Source organism: Apaloderma vittatum, unplaced genomic scaffold, assembly GCF_000703405.1.
Source record: "Apaloderma vittatum isolate BGI_N311 unplaced genomic scaffold, ASM70340v1 scaffold15566, whole genome shotgun sequence".
Taxonomy (NCBI): Eukaryota; Metazoa; Chordata; class Aves; order Trogoniformes; family Trogonidae; genus Apaloderma; species Apaloderma vittatum.
In genome coordinates this window covers 24,331-36,560 of record NW_009723512.1, presented here as the reverse complement: position 1 = coordinate 36,560, position 12,230 = coordinate 24,331, and the positions used below count along the sequence as shown (strand labels likewise).

Below are 12,230 nucleotides of genomic sequence, written 5' to 3'. Positions count from 1 at the left end.
CAGATAACAAGATCAAAAGAAAAAAAAAAAACCTAGAGGAAGGTAATCTCACAAGATAAACGTGAAAATAAAATAAAAGACACTAGAAGACATTAGGCAATATAACACATCAAAGTTATTACTAGAACATAGAGGCTGACTTCATTTCACAAACTGTGAGATTTCATCTCCAGAGTCAGCCAGTCCACAGCACGTGTGCCCCCTCACACTCGGCAAAATTAAGTAGTAACTGAAGATTGCACAGAAGTTGCATGCTCTTAAATGCTTACACAGAGGACATTCCAAATGTTTAGCGGGTGGTGTCCGTGGCTAATCAAGACCTTTTAATGCATTGATCTGTTTGTCTCGCTCACAAACCAAAAAAGCCGAGACCAGGACAAACCTGCAATTCTGCCTCCCACCCCTAGTCTTTCCCTCATGGCTTCTTATTCCACACTGGCCAAAGTAATTTTGTAAAGCATCCCTGGGTCACAAGACCTGCAGACGAAACAGAAAAATAAGTGTTAGAGGACTGCAATCTGCCAGGCCTAAACAGGCACGGTGACATCATTTTTTGGATGATTTATCTGAAAACACAATATTAAGAAGTACAGCAAAGAAACCCATAGAGACAGAACTGTAAGGGAATTCCTGTTGCCATCCAAAGAGCAGAGTTCTAAATAATGAAAAACTTCCTCTTCTCGCCCATATACTGTATGCACAGAGCAGTTCTCTTGACCACGTGGTACAGAAAACCAGAAACATTCCCTGGTACAGCCAAATAGTCATTGAATATAGCGTAGTAAGCCAAAAAACATTTCCGTTCCATTAAGTACAGTGGTTTTCAAGAGCATCATAATAAATATATTCTTCCATTAAATCGATTTGCAATGTGTCTCAACCTCAAACAGACCATTTGGTTGACAGAGATTACATTTACGAGAATATATTTCATATGCACTCTAACAAAGGAACAATGATGATGACAGCTTGCTGATACAGTTTATCAGACGCCAGCTGAGCCTTTCTATCCCAAGCTTCCCTCTTGATTAGGGAAGCTCTACTTTCTTCTTGGTTTGCATCCAATCAAGTCTAACATTCTCCCTGCAAAGATTTTGTCACAAAATGTAATCATTACCAAGCGAATGTCAGTGTAATTAATAGGGCTATTAATTACTTGATCATTACATCTGGTTAGATGCATGTCTTTCTAAAATGAAACCAGGTGATTATCAATCACGTTTTTAATTGCCTCAGACCTTTTTGTTGCTGAAAGAGGGAAGATATTGGTGGGAGGGGGAAGAAGAGAAAGGAGTCCTATTTTCCAACTATAAAGTGAGAGGAAGAATTCTAATGCAAGAATTTTACTTGGTTTTAAACTAATTACAGCTGAATCCAGTTTATCCGAGAAAAAGGTAGTTGCATTTTTAGGAACACATTTTTAGAATTTTTAGAAATTGTCCATCATTTAGGAACATGAATCTGCCTGACATGAGAACCAAAGTCTAGATTTTAGTAGCCTGGAGACACAATTTTTCTGGCAAGGCGCTTAAAGGACAAACATCTGTTTCAGAGCCTCGCACATCCTTCCAATATCTGATTGATGAGAAACTGCTTTCCCTCTTACACCTTCTGCAAAACCTCTCCATCCCCTCAATTCTCTTCCTAAGCTTGAGTGCTAATTGAAAACAGTATACAAAAATGAGGAGGTTGATGAGCCACTGAAAACTCCCAGACCTGGGTCGACAAGCTGTTCCCTTCAAAAATAGCAGCAGAAAAGGCACTTCTTTATTCTGGTGGGAGCTCAGTCATCTCTTAGAACTACAGTCCGTTCCATCTGGCTGCCCTCTGGAAGGACAATGATCTTTCAGCTTAAGCCACGCTATAATGGGGAACGTGTAATTAACTGTTCTACACGGCATCACAAAAGGTCAGGATGAGAAAGGATGAAAAGCTCCGTGTTCATATTTGCAGATGGCACAACGCAGCGCTATTTGCATTTCTAAACACTATTCAAGACATGTACAGTAGATCTCCACATAATGAATGCCTGAAGATTGCAGGTATGTGCACAGCTAAAATAGAAGTAGGCAAACTCCTGTCTAGCACTGAGCATCATGGGGGAAGTGGTGTGTGAAATGCAAAGCAGCACAGTAACGCAGAAAGACTGGTACGTGTTGATTTGTTTTTCTGTTCAGTTCCTTATTACAGTTTTCTAAGCTGTTAAACAGAAGCAAAAATGCAGAATCATGAGCTCAGTAGCAATCTGTGCATAAGCCACATGATTGTTAGTCTCAGCAATGAACCACATATCAGCCTTTCATTTGTATGTAAACTTTCATAACCAGAAGAGCTTGACTACAGGTGCTACAGAGCAGGTAGTTGGGGGGTATTTTCAGTTTATAATAGAGTTGAGTTCACCTTAACCTCTTGAGACAAAATTTCTCTGTGACCATCACGTTCTACAATGAACACAGAATTTTTCAGATTTACTTCTCTCAAGAAAGGAACCTTATTCTAAATTAGTCACCCTGTAGCTAAAATGTAAATTCTTTTCTTCCTTTTTTCAGACCATCCTTTTGGTATTCTTCACCTTAGACAAGCACAATGAATAATAGGACAAATAGCTATTTACATATTTATACAAAAGATCTCAGAGCTAAGAGGAACTTCAGAACCCTTTAATGCTCTTGGATATTTTCAACCGCATTTGACTTTTAATGAAAGTCAACCTGCTCCTGGGCCTTTGAGGAAGCAAACGTTTTGATCGTGCAACATGGTGATCAGCACAAGGACTAGTGTCAGAACAAGTGCCAGAGGTACAGAGTAGACACCAAACAAAAGCAGCCTTACCCATTCACTAGCGTTCAAGCCTGTTTACCACATCTCGGACTGTGGCTATGAGGTTCTCGTTCTCCTGGGGGTTAGCCATAATAATACTGTGCAGCCTATTCATGTAGGAATCAATAGTTTCCATCGTGGGCGTTTCCCCGCTACCTATAGTTAACATAGTAAAACGAGCCACAGAATATTTAGGTGACTGCAGCAATTCCAAAAAGTTAAGACTACGGTAAGGACAATTTGTGCCAACATGCAAACTGCTATTCAAGGTGATTTAGCCACGCACCACCTCGTGACAGCTCCTGTAAAGCAATGTCACTCCTAAAGTGAGTAGTTCCAATACATCAGGACTAACGAAGCATGGTTTTCTTTGATTGTTGATTATAACAAACTCTTTCAGCAGGGCATTCATAGTATCTAAGTGGATTCCCTGGCATCTGAAAATAGAGATGCAGCCTTTCTTTTAATCAAGGAAGTTGAGGGTCCTGTCTTTTTTATTTAGTAACATTTTCAAAGAACAAGTGAAGGAAAGAAGGACTGAATATGTATCTCACTTTATTGGGAAGAGTAAGTGAAGAAAGAAAAAAAAATGCCACGTTGAGATAAAGCACTTACAAACCTTTGCTTGCATGCATTTTAAGTTTTTATTATCTAATACAACAAAAGCTCAGAAACAGGCAAGACCGTGGAACTAAAACAGCAGGCCACGTGTGGTAAATTCACATCATCTTATAAACACTAGAAGTTAAATTTAACATGTCAGACGGTCATAAGGGACAAAACCAAGCCCTACCTGGTAGCGGGACTCCAGCAAAGCTGGTTGTGAGCGCTTGGCGTAAGGTCTCTAGGTGCTGTTGCAGGACGGTGTTGCGACTCCGCTCCTGTATTACATCCACCTCCAGTTTCTCCACGGCAGTGCGCATACTCTCAACGTGCTTCTGCAGGGCAGCGTTCCGCTCCTCAAACTCCATGTTGGACTTACGCAGCTGTCGCAGCTCAGCTTCGCGTGCTGTGAATAGCAATTCATTCCCATGTAGGCAAAAAACTGTGAAAACCCCCAAGCACAACTGGTAGGCAACCAAGTAGAATGTTCTGGAGCGCTCAACTGATGATTACAAGTGGTGCAGCTTGAGCTTATCGATGAAAAAGCATCTTATCATGGAGTATCAATAGGGCCTACAGTAGTACTTAAATAGACAATTTCTAGAGAGACAGACAAATTAGAAGACATTCAGAGGATCAGAGTGGGAGTGAATAGAGGAATTGATTAGGAAGGAGGACTGAAAGGCTAATTTCAAATGCATTCAGTATGAGATCACTTAGCAGTAAGAGGCCTACAGGCAAGATACCAGTTAGAAAAATACATTTCTATTGATCACCAGGAAAAGTATCTGAATCCAACATCTGTTCAGTCAAGAAAGTCTCCAGGAAATCTGGCAAAAAATCCTAAAACTCTTAGGACATGCAGCTATGAAAACTGTATCAAGTAACAGAAAAATGTATCAGTGGAATCTTCTGCATATCCAGGGGAAAAAAAAATGATATATGCTAACCAGTCTAATTCATCATCACGCTGTATCTTAGGTATTTCTCAATTCTATGGAACAGCAGATCCAGCTTGAACTTGCTGGAATAACAGCACGTGGTGCTTAAACATCAGGAACATTATACAAAAAGGATAGTTTTGGCCAGAAAAAAAACCTGCTGTTGCAGCCACTGCGCTCGTATAGAGACATGGTAGTATCAGAAACCCTGATCAATTATTCTCAAGTCATCACCAGAGTTATACAAAAAGGATAGTTTTGGCCAGAAAAAACCCCTGCTGTTGCAGCCACTGCGCTCATATAGAGACATGGTAGTATCAGAAACCCTATCAATTATTCTCAAGTCATCACCAGAGCTGAGATCGGAGAGACAAAGGACTCGAGCTGGACAGCACTTTGGAAACGCAAAAAGCGTCTCTGCAAAAGCTTGACTTACCTTTACTATGATTCAGGAACTCTTCTGTGAAGATTGGAATATCAAAAACTGATCTCTCCTTTGTATCTGCTTCTTTCTACAAAAGGAAGAGTAATACATAGTTACAATATCGTTCATTTTAAGGAATTCACAAAATTGTTTTGATCAAGAAAGTGGAAAGATAACGAAGACCAAAAACTGAGGCAGATAAAGAGATGGGTGGATTGATGACACTTCCAGCTCCTACCAAGAAAACCCAAATGGTAGGTTTTTCTAAGACAGGTTTAATAAAGGCCAAATATCACTACCAAGAAATATCATATAACATACTAAAATATATTGCCCTATTGACATTACACATCAGATTATTCGGTTTTAAAACTACCTGAATTCATTTACATTTTCCACTAGAATGTATTCCACCATCAAACAACTAATATATTCTGAAATAGTCTATAAAGGAATATCAACAAACAGGAGATAATGCAGGTAAAATGCACAGTAAGTTTCATGGTTCATCTTTCATTACCAAAGCAAAACAAAAAAACAGTCAGGAAAAAAGAACTAAAGAAAAAATAAGCAGCTTTTCCTTACTCGACGAATTCCACGTGTCTGTTCTAAACTGGAAGAGATGAGTATTTTGGCTCCAGAAGAGACGGGAGCTGCACAGTGCACTTCAAGCAAGACCCTTTTTTTAAAAAATAAAAATTTAGATTGATGCTGCCACTACTGACAAGAAGGTGTATAAACACAACTCGTAAGAGTCTATGGGGAAAACCTGCTTAGAGAATATGTAGTATCTGGGAAGGATAAAGGTGAACATGTATGGGCCCATTCCGCTGCTAGAAAGCAGTCGTTCACCCTGGCTACGGCAGGTACACATCAACGTAAGGGCTTCAAGGAACTGGAGTGTCATTCCTGCATACTGCACAACCAAACACTGCAACATTTTTTCATTTTAAGACACAAGAGAAGTTTGTCGTCTTAAGATAAAGCCTGTAGTCAAGGGTTTCCTGTCAACTTTCAGATCTCTTCATCTAGTTTCTGGTAAAGTTGGTGAATTCAATTATGTGAACATGAGGCTATTAAAATCGAAAAAAGCATTTCAGGTGCAGTTTTGATACCAAATTATGGTTTGTGACTATAACAGACTTTCTTTAAAAAAACCACAAACACAAACCTTTTAAATCAGAAAGTATGTGAAAGCACATCAGGTGGTAAGCACGTAAAACTTTATAATAAAAAGGTGAAAAATGCTAAGGGCACAGGCTTTTAGAAGAGAATGTCTGCCTGACATTGCTAGCTCAACTATGTAATAACTATCTGATTAAGCTTAAAGCCCCACAGGGTACGGAGGACTCCTTTTAAACTGCATTTATGACATGAAACTTCAGCAATAATAGCTTGAGTTAGAAGGATGAGAGGTAGGACTCTGAATTTGTATTTTGCCACCTGTATAATTTAAAGGTTACGTAAACATCACAGTCAATGCAGAACTCAAAGACTTCAGTAATGTTCTTGTACAATTTAGAGACAAACTTAGATTCAGTGACTATAGAATTAGAAATCTTATGGATCATCTTCTTCTAAAGAATAATCTTACTACTAGTACTTCCTTTAGAGTTAATAAAAAGGTATATCGAGAATATGCTACCAAAGCATTTTCCTGGAAGTGAAACTTATCTTCCTTGAAGTAAACAAGACCAGAAGTTGCCTCTCAGCAATGCACAGCGTTGTCGGTATTGTAATGAACACATTAAAAAGCAACTTGATTGCTTTCCCAAGGCAAAAAAAGAAACTCACAAAGAAAAACAGATCATTCAGAAAGTGAAGAGGCTGTGTATAAACAAGATTTTTCATTGCTCTTTGTTTGGAATTTATTGGTAACCATGAAAGAAGCTCTGTGGCCCTAGGTAAAACAACTGGAGAAAGTTTCAGCACTTCAAGGGGAGAGATACCATAGTCAGTCAGGATGATATGTCTCGTCAACAAAAGCACAGGCATCTTCTCTCCAGACATTATTGCCCTTTTCCAATATTTACGTATGCAAAGGGAGAGCAGGAGGAGGTTTAAGCCAGAGATTTCCCAATGATTTGGATACTTGGCCCATTTTCTTCTCACGGAAGCCACCAAGTATTCATGTTGCTGCAGAAAACCAGCACCTCAAGACGGCAACATAAAGCTGCGAGCTTGGAAGGTTTTTATGTAGGACTCAAACCTTCATAACTTTTACCTTGATTAAAGTTCTCTGCTTGCACAATATTTACTGTGAATTTTTTCAGAGCGGAATTTCTCAGACACCAGATATTTAAAGACTCAATTATACTGACTTACACCCATTGATTTATTTAACATCACAAGAAAGAACTAAGTTTCATGTGTACGCTAAACTCCCACATTATCTTTGTACCTGTCCAAGACTTAATAAATTTAGATTTCATCACACTAATGTAAGCATATGAGAACTCAGGTTTTTCTAACTTTTAATCAAAAACTGCATAGAAAGAGCAAAAATTCATAGTTTAAACCTCCAGTTAGGATCTTCAACCAGCATAAACTGTTTTTTATTGACTTCACTAGAAACCTTGATCATCTGAAGATCTACTCATTGATGTAAGGGTAGAATGAATGGATTTACCTCATGATCATGGGCTGGCTGTCTTGCTCCATCTGAAAAAGAAAAAAACACCAAACAATACACAAATTTTGAGAAAACAAGAACCAAAGTAGTTACACAAGCATAATCACACAACAGTTATAGATAGAAACCTTGTGCACCTTCCCTACTAAATCACATAAAAACTATGCCTAACGTAGATGCTTTTAATGTACGTCCTCCAATACAATCTAGATATAGTTAAATTTACATAAATCTAATCACTTGACACACAACTGATGCAAATGTCACAGAAAGAGCATTAACTTTTTTAACAAGCTCTTAAATCAAAGGCTTTAAAGGAGTGTCAGGCTACATGGCTAGCTGGGAATCCTGTGTTCCTCAAGCCAGGCACGTATTTTCCTTCCATTCAATACCTTGTCTGTGTGATTTGCCTTTTTGTCTGTCCTGTGCTTTTCTGCTAAAGACTTTGTAGGCTTCAGTCTTCTGATACTGCTCCAGCTCCCGCATATAACGCTCCTTATCTCTATCTGCCTCATCAAGGTACCGCTGAAACAAAAAAGTCCAAGAGTTTCAGGGAGTTTCCTCCCCTTCAGGAGGAAGGGAAGAAAACCAGCTTGTCAGATGAAGTGCTGATCCATTTCACCTATGCAAACAAGAAAGGAGTGAAGAAACAATGAGAATGTATGTGAGATGCAAAGATATAAGATTTCTGGATAAAATAACTGTGTTCTGGTGTTCCGTTTTCTCCCCTCCACCCCCCCTTTTTTTTTAACTCAAATCACTTTTTTATTAGGCCTAGAAGTAACCTGCTACTAAGCTACTCGACTCAAGTATTCACAGGCTTTGCCCATCTGAGAGGTGAACAAAACATCATGGCTTTTGGAGAAGAGTAGCTTAAAGTTAAAAGAGCCTAGGTTACAGCAATTTCAGCTACGTGCATTTAGGTTAAAAAAAAGTTAGTTTATTAGCCTTAAGATACCTCATACATCATAACTGAATGAGCTTAACTGGAGAATTCTTAAAGGAAACTGATGAATTGAAAGTTATTTAAGGAGTGATCACAACACTTAATAATGGTATCCTTAAAAAAAAAAAAAAAAAAGGTTGTCTTCCTAATTTTTCTCCCAAATGAGTATAAAGTTCAATGGAAGTATTAAATCAGTGCAAACCTTAGCCACCCTTTATGCCTTTTAGTTTTGTTAAGCCATCACGACAATACACTAACATTTATAAATTCCATGCATTTGCAACACTGGTTTGAGCCTGGTGAGGACACTTAAAAGTTCGGGACTGGGGTGCAAATCTGGTGATGCTGTTTTGTGTTGCTTTCAGATACTGTATTCTTCCATAAGGCGTTAGTTCTTTTCGATCTCTAGCAAAGTGTTGCTCTAAGAATGCAGTAACTGAGTTAAAAACAACACAAGCTTTTCCTCCTTAACTTGTGTTTTCAGTGGATTGTTTTGAATCAGTAAGAATGAGTTTTGCTGCACTACCTGTGGTTAGATCTAGGTTTTCTAGCAAAGATCTATACATGTCGTTAGACATTTCTCCATACAGGGGAATACCAAGAAGAATGATTATAAGGGTGTTTGCCTTAGGACTAACATAATGGCTTTGATCTAGGGAAGACTCTCTATTTGGTCAGTCCAGTCAGCAACTGTCCTTATGCTCACCAAATTCAAAGGGAAGTAGTAAGGCTATAGGGCTGGAACAGGGGAATTGCAAGACTTTCCCTTCAGCTTTTGTATCAGACAGCGAGTTTGCCAATTGCTGGAGATGAGCCACAAAAGCAGAAGGTCAGACACGTTTTTCCCCGGAAAACAGGGTGCTAACCAGCCCAGCAGCTTCAGAAGAACTACTTCATAGTTGTTAGCTAACCAAAGCCAAGTTTACTCAGTTTTAAGAAGAATTTTGAGCTGTCGTACTGTAGACATGGGCACTAAGCTGAAGGGAAGGACGTGCTCAGCAGTCTTTCCCTGACCTGCTACAGGTTAGAAACTCACAGCTTTACCATAAAAAGGGCAGGTTCTCTGGGGATTTAAAAAGCAGCATATGGAACAGAGATTTGATCTCAATCTCCTTTCTCCTAGTCTAAGAATCTGTCTCAGACATGGTAAGAATACGTTAAGGAAGTGGAGGGGCAGAATGTCTTAGTCTCTTTCTCCCCTCTCCCAGCAGACAGCAACATCATTCTCACTTCAGATGTATTACCAAATCAACTGCTTTTACTTGACACACATTTTACATTATAGTTCAAATGTTACGCCTATGCACCATTTTATATCTCCATATAACCTGTATTCTACAAGCTCAGTAAAAAGTGACATAATGAACTTTGTAAATCTTCGTTGCATTATCCCATTTTTCTTCCAGCTATGACCAAAACTTTCCAAACCTTATTTTGTCCTTGAAGTATTTTCAAAAGCTTAAGTATCCTGATAAATTCATATGATAAGATCAAGCTGCACTGTGATTTAACTACTGCTTTGCTGTAATCTCCAACTGGCAATCAGGTACCAGACCCAATGTTGCCTTGGTCTTCATTCACATACCAGGCAGTGCAGAAGGCCACAGTAGTTCCAGTTAGAAGACATCACACTCCAGCTGAAAGGTGGGGAAAAAAACCTTTTTCTGAGTCAATGTATGCAGAAACTACAATACGTAGCTCTGTCCCATCCATCACAGAGATCTCAACTTCATTTTTAGGGCTAGCAATATTTTAGAACATTGCCTAAAACTTTTTTGATGTTAACCATGTCCTTCAGTAACCTGTCCTTTCAGGTCTGCTTGTCTTACTCCACCAGATGTTTATATACATTAATGAGTCTGTAAAATAAACAGAACTGCAAAATCCTTTAAACAGCTCTGAAATCTTGGTGAGTTCTCCCCAATCACAGCAAATAAATGCCTGCCCCATCCTTGCAATGGTTTTGGCCTTGGCAACTCCTAGGTCTCACCTGTACCTGAGTTGGATACAACAGAACTACATCCAGATGAATCACTTAAACTGTGGGATGTCTCCCTAGAGCAACCCCTCCTGTTCTCAATATATACTTGCACTACCTAGAGGATACAGTTCTCCTCAGGTCACACCTGGATGAGGTGCTATGGCCCTACCAGGCAGGCCTGGGTCCCTTATTTTGGAATATATCATCAAAAGCCCATGTTAGCATCCTCATAAACTACAATATTCCCATTTAATGGTAATCATAATCCAACAAGGAAAAGAGAGTTTAATGGTACCCGTTTCTCTTCAGGAGGCAGTTTACTCCATTCATTGCCCAGCATCCTGGTGATCTCTGGGAAAGGGACTTCAGGCCTCTTCGCTCGAAGTTGCTCCCTACGCTCATTCATGAACCGCACATACCCTGTGAGGGGGGATTTGGGGGCATTGGTGTCCCTAAGGGGTTTCTTCCTCTTTCTCCCTTTGGCCCAGCCTCCTCGTTTAGTTCTTTGCTGCTGCAAAATGAAAACGGAAGAAAATTCAGGCTGAAGAAAGAGAATAATCACCTCTGGAAGGAATAAATATTCATGTCTAAAACATTTTCAGCAGATGTATGTTGCTGCAATACATCCTATCCATTAATGTTACTTTAGAGCATTGCTGACTTCTCTCTAAGCAAAGCCAAAGATGTTTCACTGTGAAAAGTTGTTTCCACTATCTCCTTGTCCACAGGAACAATAACATTTGCATCAACTTCTAACTGTATAACCATGAGGATTGGTAACCCATATAATTCTCATCCTATCTAATACAGCTGTAATTTATTTATTTTTGTTAGTTTACTTGGGTGTTTTTTTTAAAAAAAATTCTCACTCTCACAGAGCACCATTCTCCCTCAGTCATCTGCCTCAATATCATGTTTGGAGAGATTCTGGATATTAGCTAACAATTGTCAACTAGCTATTTTGCTCCTTCCAAATCTTCTTTGTGCATTATATGCCCAAATGTGGGTGAAAGGACAGCATATAGGCTTTTCTACTCTAACCTATTCTTCTTCTAGGCTAAAACAGAGATGAACAAACTCCAAAGGAGGGAACATTGTAAGAGGGCCCACTGCAGGCTCACAGGAATAGCATAATTACCACTCATCCTCTTGGCTTCACACTGCAACTATAGCAATCTCTGGACAACACTATTTTCTTATGCTACATACATACAACTATTTCAGTACTTCTAATCTCTCCCCAGATCAACATGTACCTGCCCTCACGTTAGTTTTGGTTTCCTTTCCAGAATTTTACTGCTTCCTTAATTAAACAAGAGGCTCACAAACCACAAGGAGGAATATCAAATGCATCCGTCAGAAAAAAAAACCCCAAACCACCTTCTTGTTAAGTTTCAGTTTCCTCGTGATTTAGTCACCAAAAACCAGTGTGTGATGGTACTCAAGGTATAAAGTAGTAAGCACAATGCTTTCAAAGGCATCAGTTACCCCCAGGAGAGTACAACGGCCTCACTTTCCTGACTCCACAAGAGAAAACAAGTTGTGGCAGGTGAACATTCAGTCTTCAGAAAACGACTAAATATGCTGTCGGTCTGTGGGCTCTGTTGGCTAAGCTTGAGATACACGTGCTGTTCTCTGTATGCTATGGCTGCCAGCCTTCCTTGGCTATCTGCGAGCAGTTGTGCAACACAGGACAAAACGAGAGAGAAAACATGAAGATGGCAAATGGATGAAAATTTGTGATCCTATCCAAAGGAATCTGAGCAGGTAAGACAAACTCTAATGACAAAACTCTAAGCTCTTGCTTCACTGAGAAGTCACTATTGCATCTCACCTCCTCCTCAGGCTTCTGCTCAGGATTTTCTGCAGTATTAGAGGACTCA

General features: G+C 39.4%; 1 protein-coding gene across 1 annotated transcript in view; it reads right to left on the bottom strand.

The window, feature by feature from the left end:
- Positions 1–2,830: 2,830 nt before the first annotated feature.
- The window catches only part of HMG20A (high mobility group 20A), an 11,635-nt gene continuing 2,235 nt past the window's right edge, over positions 2,831–12,230 (bottom strand). Inside the window, exons 2-8 of the mRNA XM_009872156.1 lie at positions 12,182–12,230; positions 10,643–10,858; positions 7,813–7,945; positions 7,418–7,449; positions 4,801–4,876; positions 3,614–3,829; positions 2,831–2,976 (exon numbers count right to left, since the gene is read on the bottom strand). The exon at positions 12,182–12,230 is cut by the window's right edge and continues 120 nt beyond it. Of these exons, the coding sequence (XP_009870458.1) occupies positions 2,840–2,976; positions 3,614–3,829; positions 4,801–4,876; positions 7,418–7,449; positions 7,813–7,945; positions 10,643–10,858; positions 12,182–12,230 (859 nt within the window). The 3' untranslated portion in view covers positions 2,831–2,839. The remainder of the gene's footprint in view (positions 2,977–3,613; positions 3,830–4,800; positions 4,877–7,417; positions 7,450–7,812; positions 7,946–10,642; positions 10,859–12,181) is intronic.